The 19,191-nt window shown below is 41.4% G+C and overlaps 1 protein-coding gene across 1 annotated transcript in view; it reads right to left on the bottom strand.

Annotated features, from left to right (window-relative positions):
- Positions 1-5,128: 5,128 nt before the first annotated feature.
- Positions 5,129-19,191, bottom strand: part of NCEH1 (neutral cholesterol ester hydrolase 1) — a 19,941-nt gene continuing 5,878 nt past the window's right edge. The window contains exons 2-5 of the mRNA XM_027647291.1: positions 15,832-16,066; positions 13,891-13,960; positions 11,285-11,456; positions 5,129-9,859 (exon numbers count right to left, since the gene is read on the bottom strand). Of these exons, the coding sequence (XP_027503092.1) occupies positions 9,242-9,859; positions 11,285-11,456; positions 13,891-13,960; positions 15,832-16,066 (1,095 nt within the window). The 3' untranslated portion in view covers positions 5,129-9,241. The remainder of the gene's footprint in view (positions 9,860-11,284; positions 11,457-13,890; positions 13,961-15,831; positions 16,067-19,191) is intronic.

The following is a 19,191-nucleotide window of genomic DNA, read 5'->3' as shown; positions in this document are numbered from 1 at the left end:
AGAATCTGAGTTACCTGTATCCCTATTCAAACCTCACTGTGACAAAGCTCAGGAGATACTGGGTGCTCACAGATCCTCATGGCTGGGGCAGCAGCTCCCTGCTGGGCTCTTGGGGCTCCCTCTCCATCAGTTGTGGGTTCAGAGCTGCTCAAGACAATGTCAGTCTGTTGGATTCAGCAGACTGCAGTTAACCTCCTAAAATGCCAGTGTGTCAGTGATCTAATTTCTTCCTTGCTGAATAGCTAAGTCTCTTCAGCTGCTGTGAGGAGTATAATGTTTTCAGAGGTCTCTCCATGCTCCCAAGCCTGCAGCAGCTTGGTGTTGTAGGAGCATTGTCAAGGAAAAAAATAACAAACCTGCTCAGTTAGGGCAAATGCCAGCTCATGGTGGTGTGTTTTTCTACGAGAATCCTTGCCTGAGTAAATAGTGCTGACACTCTGGTGAACTGGTGGATTTTGCAATGCCTTGCACAGGCTATAGAAATCATATGGTGTAAGTGCCACACGTGGCTGAGCACAGGGCTAGTCATGAATCCCAGCCTCTGGCTGCTCTAGCTTATCTGGGAGCAGAAGAGGAGCTCCCCAGGCTGCCCAGCTATCTGTTTTGATTAAATTCACAATCTCTTCCTGAGAATCTAAATGAGGAAACACCTTCATTGTTTTACCTCACTGTCTATGAAGGGCTGGCAAGTGTCCAGGCGTGCTCAGGAGGAAAGCAAGCAGTGCCACCAGGGTGGAATTCCCCTCTGCCCCACCTGGGGTGAACAGCTGCCCCTGCCCCACTGGGACCGGCTCTGCCCATGGGAGCGCTCCTGCTCCCAGGGCTAGTGGGCGCATGAAAGTTTAGCCTAGCTGATCTTCAACCCTTGCCAGCTTCATTGCTTTTTTAAACTTTCCTCTCCCCAATGTCCTCCTTCCCACACAGTAAAGATCCCCTGGCTCCTGAGGCGTCCCTTCTGGAAAGGATGAAGCATTAACAGGAAAAGCGCCTTCTGCTTTAACTTGTTTTTCTTCTGGAGAATAAATGACTTCAGAATTTCATTATGGATCCTGGCACAGATTAGCTTTTAATGATTCCTGTGCCCTGATTGATTTGAAAGTTGAAAGATAGTTGGTTTTGCTCCCAGCCCTGGCTCCAGGAACTGAAACTGGGTCAGGCTGAGTTGCTTGGATGCCTGCAAGAAAAGTGTGGTGACTCTGGTCATCTGAGACAAAGAGGTGCTGAGTTAACCCTGCTGCCCTTACCCAACTAGGTTTGCAAACAAGTCTGTTGAGGAAGTTTTAGGAGGAAGAGCACTCAGGTGTGTTGGCTCTGCTGGGTTAACATGTAAACTGTAAATGACTTTTTACAGCTCAGGAGATACTGTTCTGGGCAGGCATAGGAGAGGTGACACAGTAAAAATAAACTCTACTCCAGCTAAAGTTGCATTTCAAAGTGACACTGAAAATTAAGTTAGAATTGGGATTTACATTTTCAAGCGAAGGCCCAAAGAGATGGGATGGGTGGCTGAGGTAAGTAAGCATATGTATCTGCCTCAAGGTGACAGGACAGCAGACCTTTTTAGATCTTGCTTAAACTCAGACACTCCCTTGGAAGCTCAGTCAGGTGGGAAGATCACCAGCCCAAGAGGTCAACATGATGACTCATTAAACTAGAAGGCCTGAGCCCAAATTCATGCCAATAGCATCATTTTAGCCTGAATTAAAGGACCATAGGCCTTTTTCACATTCATAGCCCTGTCTTTGATTTTCGTAATTCTAATGTAGAGTTGGGCAACACCCTATGAAGTCTGTGTCTTTGTCCAAAAAAATTCCTTACATACCAGATGCCCTGTTTGTATGCAACCACTCTGGTGTTTAATATGAAATACAAATCCACAGTATGATCTCTGACTATTTGCCTGATATCTTAGTAGATCACACAGGACCTGAACTAACTAGTTGGCTCTTTGTGACTGTAAAATAACAGCTGGCATCTTCCCTTTTTTGACCATCCACACAGATGACCAAAAGCAGGATTTGCAATGTAATGCTATGGTTTTTGGGAAGGCTGGTAAGTTCTGTTTCACTTTTGCAGAGGAAATTGTGATGAAAAATAGGAATGCAAAAGGAAACTAAGAGGTTTTTGGAGCACCAGGGCTGGGCACAGGCCCTGACCCCTCCTGTCCAGTCTCTCCGGCTGCACAAGGGGCTGAGGCAGCATGTCTGACTCCTGCCTTTGCATGCTGCTCAGCATGGGATTTTTGGGGGAGGAAAAAGACCCTTATAAGTAGAAAGAGTCATACTAAATGTATGCTGCTGCTTTGCTGAGCTGTTCTGCCTTTGCAGTGCTCCATAACCAACAGCGTGTTTGCAGCACAGGGAGGAGGAAAGCGCTGGAGCAGAGGATGTGATGGCAGGTAAGGCAGTGTGGAGTGTCTGCACATGGCTGAATGTGGAAAACATCAAAGGGAACTCATCTGACAGCTAAAATAACCCAAACAGCAGCTGGCTGTGCCAAGTAACCCAGGCTCCCACAGGCCCCAGAGCAGAGCATCAGAGCTGCTTTGCCGCTGGGGCTCTCAGAGGGGCCCTCTCCTCCCCACAGAATCAGCAGCAGGGTGTACAAGGGCTGTAAAAATTGCTTTTTTTCAAACAATGAGTTGCCTTAAGCACCATTAAAAGAGCAGAAATGCCATGGTATAAGGGCAGAAATAGCCACACTTTTCCAGGTATTACTCTTGGAGGCTGAAATGCGCCATTTCCAGTGGCACTAACAGCTCTCCGTAGGTTTTTAGAGGTGCTGCCATACCTCTGTGCATCCCTCACTGACACAGCCAAGTATCTGTGAAGGCAATGGAGATAACCCTGCAAATACAACCATGTATCCATGGGCACAGGGAAGCAGACTTTCCCTTGGTGCACTCTCCAACCCTTTCAGCTCTGCAGACAGGAGACATGCACGGGCAGCTGCGGTGAGACCTAGATAACCACACACACCCCATCTGGGTCACTGAATCTGAACTAACAGCCAGATTACCTAAAAAAAAACCTTGAGGCATTCCGAGGGCTGAATGATTCATGCAGAAGAATCACAGAATCACAGGATGACAGAATGGTTTGGGTTGCAAGAGACCTTAAAGCTTATCTCATTCCAACCCCCTGCCATGGGCAGGGACACCTTCCACTAGACCAGGTTGCTCCAAGCCCGGTCCAACCTGGCCTTGGACACTTCAGGGGCATCCCTGGCATGGAGTGGTTATGAGGAGGTTGGTTGTTTGGGTTTTTCTGCAAGTGATCTGAGTAATTCCCCATTAGTGTGACTTTTCTGCCTTGTCTGTGCATGAATTCACAAGTCACGGCTGGGCTGCCACAAATGTTTTAGTGCAGTTCCCACAAATTATATTTTCAGCCTTATAGTGTGGTTTTAGAAATGTGCTGCACCTTTTCAAACCAGTCTTTGCTTTAAACGCTCCCTCTGCTGGCTATAATTGTGAATTATTATCTCTTAATTAAAAACAACAGACTGAAATTGGATGGTAATGAAATTCCTAGGTTAACAGTAAGAATTCCCTTTATTCTTCCACCACACCCTGAATCCCACATCTCAGTGGCACTGAGTGTACTGCACTTGTCCTGATACTGGCACAGTGTTTGTGAGAGAGGTAGTTTTCTATAGCACCAATTATTTTTGCTGGTTTAGGTCTCTTCATATATTCTCTCCTTTAACAAACTCTGCCTCTCCTATACCCCAAGAATGTCTTATGATGGGAAGTGCTGTTGTTTGTAGATATTCTATTTCAAAAAAGAAAAAGAGGTTGTAATAGAAATATTTAGTGTTCTCTAGATTATATAAAGTCAGAAAAAGTTATTTAAAATAAAATTTCTGTAGAAATGGTTTTAAAGCTGTGATTGCAGGATTTTTTTTTTTGTTTTCTTATGTTTGTGTTCCCGCTGAATAGTTGACAAACACTTTAAAATGTTGTAAAAAATCATTGTGAAAAAATACTAAATTTGCCTTAGGGGTAAATTTAGTCTTATATTAATGATGCGCTGGCAGCTATTTGGACAACATTTATAAAACAAATAAATGCCATTGGATTAGCGCCAGAAAAACTGGAAGTAAGAGCAAGGAGAAAATGTGTGCCTCCCCTGAGGATGAACAGAATAAAACACTGGCCCGGCTCCAAAGAGTTTTCTAAGTGTGAGGCAAGGAGCAGTGCCCAGCCAGTGGGATGCAGGAGAAGGTTGGGATTTCTGGATGCAGAGGCACGAGGCTCTGTGGGCTGGAGAGACACCTGGGTCAGTCACAGCCTCACCAGGCACCTTCTGCTGCTCCAGGTGAGGGTGGGAGGTGGGAAATAGGGTGCTGCAGTGGCAACAGGGACATCCAGCTCCAGCACCACCAAGGCACGGGATGCGCTGCACGGCCGCACCCGGCTGTGGGAGGCACTGCCCTGGGCTTGCCAAGCATTGCACAGTCAGCTGTTTTATGACATCTAAGAAAACATGACTGGAAAAAAATGTTCTATGAGGCTCTGGCTATTTTTAATGCATTCAATTTAATGCAAGCAGGAGTATGACTCCTGCTGGCTTAAAAAATAGGGTTATAAGTCCTTTGAAGCTTTTTTTCCCCCCACCACTTTTTTCAGCAGGTGGAAAGCTTTATGTTCTGTGAACGTCACAGGAGCCTGCTGGACAAAATGGCAAACCCCCACATTAGGGTATTTCAAAAGCAATGCTCCTGTGATCATCAATAAATGAGAGATCAGGGACAGAAGATGCGTTACAGTTCAGAAAGAAAGAATGTGAAAGGAAGGCAAATAGGAATGAAAAAGGAACCTGGACTTTCACTGGCTAAAACATACACATAACCTATTCATATAAAAATGTGATTATACATCAGAATGGAGAACATGAGCTCTGCTGTTTATCTGGAAAGAGAACAACAGCACTAGAGCAGGTACAATGCATTCTTCAGCACCAGCAGATGTGGTCACCATTAATCATTTGGCAGAAATAAAGAAGGAGGAAGTAACCCTTGCAGCCCACAGACGCACAGGCAAGGTTTCCTGCCTTGAAAACAAACAGAAATCAAAACGGATATGTTCAGAAATACAAAATCAGTGGTCCTGTGAAAAAGACAAAAATCACAGACATATTTCACTTTATTTATTTGTTCTTCATTTTGATAGCACATCTCAAATCACACTGGTAATTAGATCTTACAAATTTCTCCCCTGCTCTGGGAAAAAAAGCAAAAATCAGTCATGCATGAGTTATTGAATGCATTCACATCAAGTATGTTGTATTTTGGGGTTTTGAACATCATAAATATGAGAACATTAAACCAGCTGGTTTTTTTTTAACTTCCTTGTTACAGATCATAGCAGCTTAAAAGGTTTAACTCAAGTTTATCTAGTTCTAATGTTTTTATTTTATTTTAAAAAGTTTCTAATAGAGTTTGGTAAGAGATTGAAAAAATACAGAGGCCCAAATGCTACAAAACAACATTTCAAAGAAAAAGCATTTCTTTTTATTTGTACGGCTTAAACCCCACAATGGCCTTTCTGCTTTGGCTGGGGATGCAATTTTAGAATTATTTAGATTAAGGTTAGGAAATTCAACTTATTTTTGATTTTTATGCATTATGAAACATCTTTAAACAGGTCAGAGCTTCCAGAAATGCTGAACACCCATACTTTAAAAGGTCCTAAATTAGGGAGACAAAACCTCAATTTATGTCTCAAATATTGGCCAAAATACCGGGAACCTACTAATATAGTGCTCAGGTCCATGAAAGCAGGATATGAATCATTACAGGTTGTTATGCAAGTTGTCTTTGCTTTTTTTTATTATTTTTTTTAAAGCTTTCTTGCAGTAGAGAGATAAAGTCTAATTGTAGGATGGGAAGAAAAGCTATCTTAAAATGGTAGCTAGCCATACTCATTGATTTAAGGAAAGGATAAGCAGACAAACTTACAGAGTATCTCCTTTTACAAGACTGACTCTACCATGCACAGGTGAAATATTGTTACAAACACCTGGTCTGATCCTACAACGTGCAAAGTGCCCTAAACCGCTTTGTGAAACAACCCAGGGATGAAGGTGCTAGTTACGCCTGAGGAAACACTTGGAGAAGGAGGAAAACACGTGAACAAATCGAGATGTTGCAACATGGATTAACCTTAATCCCTTGCTTTCGGGCATCAGCTTTCCCTAATCCTGAGTTAGTGCTGTTTCTAGGAGCTTGAAGCAGCACGGCTGGAAACAACCCTAAACTTTCAGTTTCAGGCACGGGGACTGCATGCAAAGGAGAACAAAGCAAAGGAGGAGGACTAACTGAGTTTGGACTAACATTTCAAGGTTTACACTGAATATGATCAAGTGTCTTGTGCAGCTGTATATTAAAGGTCTTTTCAGAGCTGGAACTCAGACCTCTTTTTCTACATTGTAGGATCCATCACTTATCTTTGCAGCTGTCATGTATTGAACCACATGGCTGCAAGATAAAAGTAGTCAAGATACTTTGACAGAAGTAGTTAATACTGTGACATCCCATCCACGCTGTGCTGTGATCTCGGGTGTCGCACCAGGCTGGTGATGACTTAGTAAACACGTTCACTCCAGTTATAAACTTACTACAATTTCTTGTGCCAGGACTTAATTGTGCTTCAGTGCATGAAGGAAATTTACAACTGACTCCATGAACATATAGATTCCAGCTCTCCCTTTCATTTCAGTTTAAAAAACCAGCAGCAATTATATTATAACTTCATAGCAGATATTCATAACTTAGCTATAAACAAATGTTGAGCTAAAGCTTTGCAGACAGCTCTCGGGAAAACTTAATTATTGTAAGATTTATAAGAATATCAACCACTTTTTTTCCAGTACTACAGTTATACTATCTTTTAATGACAGCAAGTAGATATAAATTACATCTTTTCTGACTTGGTCTACTCTTCAAGTGGGAAATTCAGGAAGAAGCCTGTTGTCAGTATTTTTTTTTTTTACTATTTTAGTGATAGTTTAAAGTCAGGCAAATGTAGCTGTCTCCATATAATGGAAAAGGACTCTGGGGCAGATTAGTAATTTGTCTTTTGAATAGATGTAACTTTGGTTGCTGTCTGTTTTAAGCATAAATTCTATCTACTTTAGTTGTGTTTACGGGGAAAAGGAGGAAAGAGGGTTTGAATCCAGATAAAAAGCTTGAATTCTTCTGCAGTGTTAATTGGATATCTTGATCAAAATTTATGCTGATTCAGATTGTCACTTGGCTGCTCTAATTCCACCGAGTCTTTGTAATGAGCTAAATGGAAGAAGAATCTGGGCCACTGTTGAGAAAGCTTTGCCTTGTGATCTCCGTGTGAACCTATGCTGGGAATGAGTTTTGGCCTGCATGACTGAGCTGACATCCAGGCCTTGCCTCCTTAATAGCCTTTCTTAACACATACAACCACTTAATAACCTGATGTTTCTAGGAAGCAGTGATTCAGCAAAGCCATTTTCTTATTTTAAATCCCAGTGAAAATGGTCTGTTCTATATATTTTAAATGTCAGAAGGCAGTTCGATCTACCAGTACCTGGTCTGGATTTTTTAAAAAGAACTTTTCAGAATCCCGCCATAAGAAATGCTCTGATGAAATCGTTATGATCTCCAAGGGCCAAGAAGCCTCACCTTGGGGTACTTTGAGAGGAGCCAAGACAGGGATGAGCCAACTGCCCAGGAGGACACATAGCCCAGCAGCACTCCAGCTGTGGGACAGGCTGCTCCAAGCCTTATCTTGGAGAAGAATGGAAAGTCAAAAGCTATGGGAGTTGTTGCCTGCCAGTTACATTCACATCCCTGTGCTTCCCACACACCTGTGAATTCAGCTTCACAGCTCCTTTGTGAGGTAGGAAATTACTACTCCCTCCCTTGCCGAAGTAGAGCATAAAGAGATTGCTTTTGTTCTCCTGGGGTCCCACAGGAAGTCTGTGATAAAGCTGAGGATGAATTTAATCTACCCTTCTCTCTTCTTTGCCCAGGAACACTGGGCTTTTGACACAACTATCATTGCTGCTGCACCCTGGACAATATATACTGACACAAATGGGCTCTCTCCTCTGTCCTGCCTGTCTGAACTTTATAGATTGGCTCAAACTGTAGACATTTGCTGCTCAACAGCAAGATCAGCTTACCTGGTGTTTTGGGTCAGTCTACAAGACAGACAAAGCTCAGCTGCAAAGCTCAGGTTTAAATCTTCCCTATATATTGGAGCCCACTTCTATTTGCTTGCTTCCCTCCTTCCAGGAAGCAGGAAATACAATTAAGACTACAAGCACAAAGGAAAAGTTAATGAACAAAAACTTCTACTAATAATTACAAACATTAGTGCAAACCACACAGCAGATTATTTGTAGTAAGCTCAGTATTTTCTGCAAGGAGTCGTACAACTGAGGCTTTAAACACAGATGAAGTCACATTCTTTAGCCAAATAAGTAGCAGCTTTGAAGGTCACTCACCTAAGAAATCTGGATTGTGCTGCTACACATATTATTTTACCCTACATATTTGTGTGTATTCTATCATACTTTTAATTGAAAATATATTTAGTCCTTTTTTAAAATATAAATAACTAAAAGGTAGTAAAGACCAAATTCCAAAGCTGAATTACCTGTTTGGCAAAGGATCATCTCAACTGCCCAGAAGAGCTTTTTTTTTTTTTAAATTTAAATGAGCCATTTGTCTATGTGCCTAAAAGCCAACACCTAAATCCATGCTTGTCATTCAAATGCATGGCTCTGCTGTCAAAGGTGAGTGCTCACACTGTAACATCAGATGCTCAGCACTGCTGCAAACTAGCTCCCATTTTTACATATTGAGATGTAGATGAAGGTGTTTGGCTTTATCTCACATCACTTGAAAACCCCAGCCTTTGTGCCAAATTAAGAGTCAAAGCTTGAAATTTGCAGCCAGTTAAGAATCTACAGGAATGCTGATCTGCTCAAAATTTGTTTATGTTTGGCAATAGTCATCTGAAACAAGGTGGAAAAAAAATTGAAGTTTGAAAAAATATTTCTCAAAACACTTTTCTGGTCAAGGCCAATGGAGCTAGTAAACGCTGCACTTAGTGGTCTGCACCCCCAGCAGCTGCAGCTGAACGATGAAGTCAGAATTTGGAAAAGTGCACTTTTTCACTCTTTGCTCTCCCGCAGGAACAGACACCAGAGCCTCAGACACCAGAGCTCCCCGTGCCTTCCAGAGGGACCTTCTCTCTTCAGAGGTTTTCATCCAGCCATTTGATGTAGCTGCTCCTGGTCTGGAAGGCCGCAGAGAAGTCAGTGGGCCAGAGGGTGAATATCATGCAGCCGTGGAAGCAGTTGTGGAAGTGGTCGAGCGTGACGTCCACGCCCGTGTTCTCCAGGCGCTTGGCGTACATGGCCCCGTCGTCCCGCAGCACGTCGTTCTCGCACGTCAGCACGTACGTCTTGGGCTGCAGCTGCAGCGTCTCGTTGTCTGCCAGCAGCGGCACTGCCCGCACGTCCAGCAGCGCTGGCATCTTCTGGATGATCTCGGCCGTGCCCGTGGTTTGCACCACGGGCTTGTAGTCCTTTTTGAACGACGGCGGCAGCAGAGACGTCCAGTTCAGGCGTCCCCTGAAGGAGAGAGCTTGGCCGACGTCCAGAGCGGTGTGGTTGTTGATCAGCAGTGCGTGAGCCAGGTCGTGGTTACCGTTGAAATAATACAGCCAGTAGTTGATCATGACATGGCGAGGAAGAACGGGCATATTCCTGTTCTGCTGGTAAGAGGGTGTATTGAAGTCAAATGCCTGAAGGACTGGATAAATTAAGGCCTGCAGTTTCGGTCTGACGGTCAAATCCTCCTCTTTGCTAAGCTGTGGGGAAAAACACAGCACGGAATTGCGATTATAAATAAACACATATCAATGTAGAATTTCATACAAGCAAATGTTCATTTGACAATTTTCAGGCTGAATTCTGCCCTTATACACGTAATGTGGCTCTTTGGTCTGAAGTATCAGCAGCCTTAACCTCCTCTCCTCTTGTAACGTAGCCATCAGGCAGACCCAGTATCCTGTTCCCAATAGAAATCAGTGACAGAAGTTTACTGAAGGGTGTAACAAGATTAAAAAAAAAGAGTGTAAAGTGGCATTTCTCTAACACAGTGCCCAGTTTAACAAGTGGCAGCTGAAGGATTTCCTGAATTAAAGGAGTTGCTCATGCTCTTAACAGCTTTTCATGGATTTTTCTTCCATGAATTGATCTAACTGGTTTTTTTTTTCAGCAAAGGCAGATTGTTGGCATCCACGGTTTACTCTAGCAAAGGCTCACCAAGCGCAGAAGTACCTCTTTGTGTCTGAATTGACCCTGCCACCTGCATTTGATTTGAGTCTACCAATTATTCATTTGGTGCCCCCAGTTGTCTTTCTGGAAGAGTCAGCAAACTCTTTGTTTCATCTTCTACACAAGATACTCAATTCTCTATTGTATCTTATCTGGTTTAAAAAGAAGTATGCATCAGAAAATTGAATTAGGAATGCTTTTTCCAAAACATGGTATTATCACGTTTATCAGTCCTCAACAATGAAACTTTTGTTGTAATTGCCTCTTATTAATTTTTTCACCCTAATTCAATATTGCAAGGTTGTCATGATAATTAATTGTCTGGACATGGTATCTGGTTTCTTATCACTAAGGGTAATGGCAATAGGAAAGTTAGTAATAATAATATTTCACTCAACCATGAAAAATATTATTACTTGCCCCAGGCTGCCTTTAAACTCTTTAATAGATCAAATTCAGATTTAATTTACATTTAAACTGCAGGTATACAAAAAAAATTTCCTTAAAATTGCAAAATGCTACAGGAAGAAAATTTAGCAGAAGAATTAAGCATCATTTATTGTACTTTTTTGTCCTTCATTTGTATCTGAAAGAAATAAAAACACATTTTCAGAGACAATTATTTAAAAAATAGGAAGCTATACCGATAAACTATGCCTACTTAGAAAAATAAAGAGTTAACCAGCAAAATGGTTAAAAAAAAAAAGTTGTTTAGCTACTTGCTCTTAAAATCTGGTCCATAACAACTCATAACTGTAGTAAGACAAATTTCTCAGAATACTCTGAGGTGGAAGGGACCCTAAGTGATTCATATTGTGAGCTGCTGGCTTTGTACCATCCTACTTTTAGGGCTGGCACATCACCTTGTGTTGATGCAGCACAAAGAATCCGTCAGTCTCCCTGCATGGCTGACCCGGGCTGTTGTACTGTAACACAGAACAGACACTGGATGTTACCTGCTGACACACAGCAGCTGCCAAATTTCCTCCTGCACTGTCACCAGAGATTGCAATTCGACTTGGGTCAACTGAATACTCAGCTAAGACATCAGGCTGCAAGAAATGCTTTGTAGCACGAAGAGCATCGTGGTATTGCTCAGGGAAGCACGCCTTTGGAATCAGCCTGTATCTACAAAACAAAGGGATGAGAGACAATTATTACCATCACTGTACCTCTCCTTCAGGATTAACAGGTGATAGCAGGTAATCCTTACTGGAAGTGACTATTTCATTAGGATAAATACTACAGGGAAAGTAGGAGGTGTGTAATACTTATGTAAAACCTATTCTTATAATTAATGTTAGATTAATTATAACTATTCATAAAGATTAAAATGAACCTACTAGATATAAATAACACCAAGATAGTATAAAACTGTGCAGCACTTACCTAGGATTTCCCAATAGAGGATTTCCTCATGCATTATAAAAATTAATACTTAAGACACCCTTGGCACGGGAGTCATTACACTCAGTCTGGTTTTGATCCAAATTCCCACCTTAATGAGTATGAAGGAGAGTAAATCATATTCACCCAACAGACTCCGCTGAGTCAAACACCTAAGCAGTTCTGTTCCCCAAATTTTTACCCATACTCAGGAGGAAACAAACCTTGTATGCCTGTGCCATGAAATGAACAAGAGCCAAAAAATTGAGTAATACCAATTTGCTCCAGTGCAACAGATCTGATAATTCCTTTCCTTTGTCAAGGAGAGGAGCAGAAATATGCCCACTGGGCAGGTGGGTAGACTGAGGCGCAGAGAGAGCAAACAGTCTGCCAGGAGGAGCCAGCAGCTGAATCCCAGGCATGAGGTTTTCTCAGCTTCTAAACAACAGTGCAGAAGAAGTCTCTTTGTATTTACTGAATAACTTGAAATCTCAGAGTTGTAACCAGGCCTTAACCAGGCATAAGCATGTCTTCTGTTTGTAGCTTTTCAAACAACAGCTTTTACACATTCTCAGTAGAGCCAAGCAAACCAAAATTCAGTTTTCTGACTTTAAGCTAATTTTAGACTGTAAGCTAAAAGAAGTTTCATACGCAGAATAAATTTTAAACTTAGATTACAAGTTTCACACTCCAGTTGTGACCTGCCTTCGGAAAGCAATCTATATCTTGCATATATAGGAATGTGAGAGTGTCCTTTGGGAACTCCTTGCAAAGCTGTGTAACAGACTGTGCTTAGATTGTGAAAGTGAGACAAGCAATTAAACCAATGAGAAATCTAATTAGACTTGACTAATTGAGAACAAACACCTTGACTGAAGGATATAATGGTTAAAGAGAAGAGGTAAATAGTAACTCAGAGCAATAGGCAGAATTATACCAGCACAAATCAGAAAAGGAACAATAAGGAACTTTTCAATACTGTGATCGCAGCTCGTCTGGAATAACCAACAACTGATTTTTTTTAGTTTTCATTATCTCTACTAATAAAAACCAAAGCAGTAAAAAAAAAAAAAAAAAAGAAAAGAAAAGAAAAGAAAAGGCCAACCCTTTAAAGTACACTATAATGAATATCAAATGAGTAACATCAACTCCATATAATTAAGTTGCAATTAGATCACAAAGCTTGGTATGTAACAAATTGCAGGTGGAAAACTTGAGTAATTATATTAAGTGATTGGGTTTGCAAAAGAAAATATTGAAGGTGACAATAAAGATGGGAACAGTACCAATCAAGCTGGAGTCATCTAGGTAATGCAGTTAGCTAGTGAGAGGTTTGTTTACCTTGGAATTGTTCAAGGTGTTAAAAAAGCAGCCCTGCTTCTCTGTTGTCTGGCAGTTTTCTGATCTTGAGGGAAGCACAAGGCTTAAAAGAGGTGACTGGAACAGTGGGAGATTGAGAAAGCAATAGAAAGTCGCCAGACCCCAGAGTGTATTCTGGTTAATGAGCAGGGGTAAAATGATTTGATAATTTTTATGTGGCAGACCCTTCCTCAATACGACTTAGAAACTGTGGGTTATAGACAGACTTGTGGGGGATTTAATATGGATATATTTAGTATGATACATATATAAACATTAAATATAATATTAGTAATATACTTTGCAGCAGTGGGAGTGGCCATTGAGGATGGGAAAAGTCCCTCTTTCTACATGGGGAGGCACAGAGATGTGGTTCAGCCCTCTTTCAGGTACACATCATGTCCAAACGAGTTTGATTTTATTTGTTTGATTGTTTTTAAAGTTCACAAGTATTTACACAATCATAACTTGGTACTTGAGTGATCTCAGGTTTTAGCTACACTCTTTACATGCAGGTAAAACTGCAAGATGCACTAACATTGCTTTTTAGTATTTGCCCAACTGAATTCACTGCTACTTTCTTTTCCCACACTTCTGTCTTCTAAAATGACCTCTAAAATAATTAGGAACCCAAATGATTTTTTATACCATGCCATTTTGTTGCAATTTTAAAAGGATAAGAATATCAGACTGGTATAGAGAATTATTGTCCAAATTAAAGTCTTACACACAAGCCAGTGACAAGGCAAAAGCTAAAAGAACTATGTTACATATTTCTAATATCTTAAAATTAATTGATTAGCTTTAGATTACTCACTCAATAGAGACAACAACAGCGTTCAGAGAGTCAGCCATGATTCTGCAGAGGTTGATGTAAAGGCTTGTTCCTGGCATGAAAGGACATGGTGTTAGGGACATAAGAGTCAATAGTCACAAAGCTGCACCTGAGCCTTCCCAGAAAATATACAAACTTCATGCAAATATAAGCAAAGTAAATGAGATCAGCTTGCAAATGATCAAGTGCCAAATGCACACTGTAGCAGAGGGAACATAATTCATGTCTTCAGAAGCCCTGCAGCCTAATGTTTCCTTCTTCATCTGTTTCTTGGTGACTTGAGGCACGTCATTTCACCCACCTATCATAATTCTCTCAGTTGGGCAAAATTTAAGGTACCCAGTGCTTTGGGGGCTTTAGCATCCAGAGACAGTCATCACTGTATGAGTCACTGCTTGTGGTTCATTTTATTACAGCATGCATTGCATTGATTCAAATGAGTCTCCCCATTAATGTCAACTGAGCTACTCATTTAAGGGAGGATTAATCACAGCTATCCTATTTATCAGAGGATTGATTATCTTTAATTTTGTTCCTTTCCAGTTACTTAATCGTTGGTTCCTGGTACTATAAAATATTCTGAGACACTAAATGTTTCCTGAAGTATCTAGACTGAGAATTTAATATTTAGGTGTAGCAATTGTGTCATTAACTTCTGTGCCTTGGATTCAGGATACATCTGACATAGCCAAGTTATAATTACCCAGACAAAGCACTGCAATTTAATATGAACTTTTTGCACAACAAGAGTCATATGCAAACTGTTAAAGAACAAATGAGGCAGGCAGGAGGTTAACAAATATTGCTTAGGCAGGGCTAAGAAAATCCATCTCAAAGCACAATTCCTCTGTAGGAAGAGGAGTAAAATGTTTAACTGCTACAGGACTACAGGACAAAGAGACTGGGATTTCCAAAGGCAGGTAAAGGCCAGATTTTAAAGTTATTCAGGAATCTAAATTTCACTTAAATCATGCTCTAAACAACTTGTACATGCATAGTTCAAATGCAGTCAATATAGTCTGCGTTTTGGATCATTTTGGAAAACCCCTAAAATATTCTTTTCCTATAGAGGAAGCCACAGAAGGCATCAGGGCTGTAAGGAATTCAGGATGTGACAGGAGCAATGGGGAAGGAAAAGGGAGAAGAATCCTATCAGATCTGGATCTCAGAGCAGCCACAGGAACCACATTGCCCGTTCTCTTCCCAAGGCTGTTTTCCTCCAGTAGGATGTGGAAGGGATCAGTGATTACCTTATCCTTGCCTATAGCTGTACCTTACTTTCTCAGATCATATTTGTGGTTACCAAGTTAATTGCAGTAAACAGCATTAATTTTCAAGGTAATTATGTCATGGTGGCTGTGGTTCCCTAAGGCAGGAGGCCAGACCACGGGACAGGAACCAACCTCTACGTGTTTCCCTTGTGCTGCCCATTGTCTGTGCTCAGTAGTGTATTCCCAGATATGTGTTACTGAAGAACCAAACATTAGCAAGGCTGTTACACGCAGTGTTGATCAGCTCACTCTCCTGTTAATTATTCTGTGAAAATGGGACAAACCCCTTACACTGGATCCTGATCACCAAGGATTGACTTGTGCACATGACTACAGAAAGTGGGGGACTGGCCCGAGAAGCCCATTCAGGCATCCCAGGAATTTAAACAATAAGCTATTTTGTCCTCTCAGGATGTAACAAAATTAACATTTTCATCCTTTTACAGCTCATGTGCAGATAAGATATTTTACTGTGTGTTCATGACGTTTTTCTCCTTCTCTCCTTAGAACTGATCTACCAGAGTGGAGACAGTTACTACTGAATTCAGGTATTCAGCATACTTGTCATTCCTGGCAGGAAAAAGAGCTTTTGGCTTTTTCTGCTAGGAGAAAAGCAGACCAGAACCCTATTTAATTACTGGCAGACACCTACTTGCACTTGCCAAGGCCCAGCCCCCTCCATGGATGTAAACAACGCCGCGCTTGAGGCTTTCATCTCCCCTGGCAGGAGGTTCAAACACTCTGACTTCCACACCGTCAAAAACAGCATCTGTGACTTTAATGTCTTCAGAGGAGACAGACTCCAGCTGGTACAAATCAAAGGTAGATATCAAATAATTCAGAACTATCAAGTGATGGCTGAATCTCAGATAGTGAATCAGGTGGCCCTAGGGGGGAAAAAGAAGAAGAAAAATTTCTGTTACTTCAGAGCATATCATATGATACCACACTGAGGTTTAATGTAGCTGTCTTCAAAGGGCAGGTCTTACATGAAACTGAATATGGATTCTTAGAATATTCACTGGAAAATGAATTATTATCAAGGACCTTTAGTGCTTCTAAAACTTTATTAAAACAAAAAGCTGTCTATACAAGATTTTCTGTTGTCAGAAAAATCAAGCCATGAGCACTTCGTGGACCACAACTGTGAAGGAGTACTCAGGCCCTCTGAAAGACACCTTGGAAGGGGACAAACCTCACCAGCATGTTCCACTGTGGGACCTGTGAAGCTCCACAGACTGGTGCCAGCAGAGGGCAATACCACACAGGCAATGTTTTTTGGTGGAAGGGTATCCCCAAAGCATAAGTCTTTCTACTTCCAAATTAAGAAAGTTCCCAAAGACTGCAAAGAAATTTGAAAACAGGAATGGTCTTAAAGGAATATAAGGGTGTTTATTGTCTCATCCTGTGTTTTCCTGCTGAATTGGGAAGGATCTGAAACACTATCCAAGAACAACAGTAGGTTAATGATACTTTTTTCCAACCCCAGAGACTCAAGTGTGTTACTTTTTTGTGGGGGTAAAACACCACGAAAATGAAGAATGATCTGATCTTTCTTTCCCCTTACAGTAGGAGGAGACAGATTTTATCCCCTTTGGCTACTCAGTACTTTTATTTTCATGTTTATTTTTAAAATCTTGCCCTGAACAGATTAGAAACCTGTTTCTCTCAGTGAACCATTCAAGGCACTCCTCCAGCTGAAATGGTCACGACCTGCTCCGACATATGACCTGCACAGTATTTGTGGTGCACACTTGTTCCCATTCCCTGGATGGTGCAGAAGGGGTGGCAAAAGGTGAGCCAAAGGACTGCAGGGACTATGATGTCCAGACAGGCCATTAAAAAGTAGTGGGAGGTTTTTCCCCCTTTTGAAAAGTTAATCTCTGTCCTAGTGAGGAAGCTCAGAAACTGTATAATCACCTAAGCCTTTTGTGCAACTTTCTCAGTCAAGGCAATGGAGCTGGGAGTTAAAAGTAATATATATACCCAATGGACACCTGTAGGAACACTACCATGAGGAAAACTGCCAGCTGGGACCTTTTATTTTATGAACAGATGCCAAATACTTGGAACAAGAGATGTACTGTTATATAGAGCCTTCCTACACACAACCACTTTGCTGTTTTCATTCTGCCAGTCCCACTACTGCAGTGCAACTGCTCCAATGAATTAAAGATGCTGACACCTGAGCTATGGGGTCACCCAGGTACCGGTCTAACCACATTCACAAGGTGAAGAACAGATAGTTGCCATAGTTTAACATGCACAAAAACTGCGCACACACACCCGCCTCCAGAGGAAAAGCAAGTTTTGAAGCACTCATCAGCATCCCTGCCAAAGCAGATCTGTCTCCTACAGCCACCTCTTACATGTAATTTTTTTCTCTGTCCTAATTAGTTTGGGTGTAAAAAAATTGAAATATTTGCTTTCAGAAAAGGCCCTGCACAGCCCCATTTCCACTTTCTACATTGCTGTAGAAAAAAGACAAGCTTTGATATTTATTTTTTTTTTTAAAACTATGCCAAATACAATGGGCTGTTACGTGAGCTGGGAGAGGAATCCACTCCCAAAATTTGCAAAAACTACTTTATTTTCTTGCTTTGACTTGTGGTAATGTCACCCTGCTGAGATGGTTTGGTGGGAATCCAAATTTTAAAATGTTTGCTGCTTTTTAGATGGAATATAATTTCTTCATACTGTAAGGCTTTTCTCTGGGAGAAGAAACACAAAGTATCCACCTGGCAGGAAGAAATCCTCAATTCACAAGGCTGTTTGTGTCTCATGAGTTTCAGCCCGTGCTTTTCTCCCACCATTACTTAAAATTCCCACAGGAAAACCCAGTTCTACTTTGAAATCTGAAGAGCAATACATCTATTAATAATTTGGCACACCATTTGTTGGGCTGCCACCAATGTAACCAGATAAAGGTCTGATCCTCCCTGTGCCCTATGGAGGTTCTCAGGGAAGGTAAACACTGGGAAGCAGTTTTAGAAATACTGCCAGGGAAAACAATGTTTTAGTAGATTTTTTTTTTTTTAGGCTGACTGTGCTGCAGTAGATGTCTCATTTTTGCTTTCTCCCACTTTAGTTCACAGTCTTTGTAGACAAGATTACCACATGTTCCCTGGAATCAGGAATATTTTGTTTTCAAGGCTATTTAGTGGCGTTTACCGGGATGTGTTTTGCCCTGCTCTTCAAACCTCAGAGCACCCCGGCCATCTGCAGGTTACCACACTCTTTCATGTCTATTTTTCCTGAAATAGACCACTCTTTCCAAGAATCCATAAACCTGGAAGAGATGCTTTCTACATCAGGGCAACAGTCCTAATTATTTGTCAGGCATAGGCAGTTTTTTTGCCAAGCACTTATTACACAGATTATTTGTAAGTAGATCCATCTAATCAGCCTACTGGCTTGTTATTTATAAAGGCACCAGGATTGCACTTTTTGCTGGCAAACAGCTAGTCTTGCCCAAAGCTCTTAAAAATAAAATTCTTTTTTTTCTCTATAAATATTTTAAAAATATATAAAATATCTTAGCACTCTGTAATATAAATATACCCCTGGCAGAAGATGCACCCCTCCCAATGGCTATGCTTCCCTGGCACCTTTCTTGTGGTGGCACTAATAAACAGAAGCCTCAGAGCATGACCTTGCTGCACCAGCTCAATCTGAACCCAGCAAAACTAGAGGAAAAACTAAACTTCAACCATGTCACCATCTTACTGATATCCCAAGGCAGGGACGAGGGAGCAGGGCAAAGGATGGGACCAGCCCTTTTGGCAGCAGTCCACAGCTGGATTGCCTTAAATCCAGTATAAAACTGGAATCTGCATCTCATGTGAGCAATTACAGGTTTGATCTTTGCTGGTATTTGTGATTTTTACCACCTTTCCTGTTACAACCTGCAGGGCTGTTGCAGGCTATCAAATATAGCACTTAAATATATGTGGAAGTTATGTGTGGGGAAGGGAAGGGAAGGGAAGGGAAGGGAAGGGAAGGGAAGGGAAGG

This window comes from Corapipo altera, unplaced genomic scaffold, assembly GCF_003945725.1.
Source record: "Corapipo altera isolate COAL_440 unplaced genomic scaffold, ASM394572v1 113, whole genome shotgun sequence".
NCBI classification, from domain to species: Eukaryota; Metazoa; Chordata; class Aves; order Passeriformes; family Pipridae; genus Corapipo; species Corapipo altera.
This window is presented reverse-complemented; position numbering and strand designations above follow the sequence as displayed.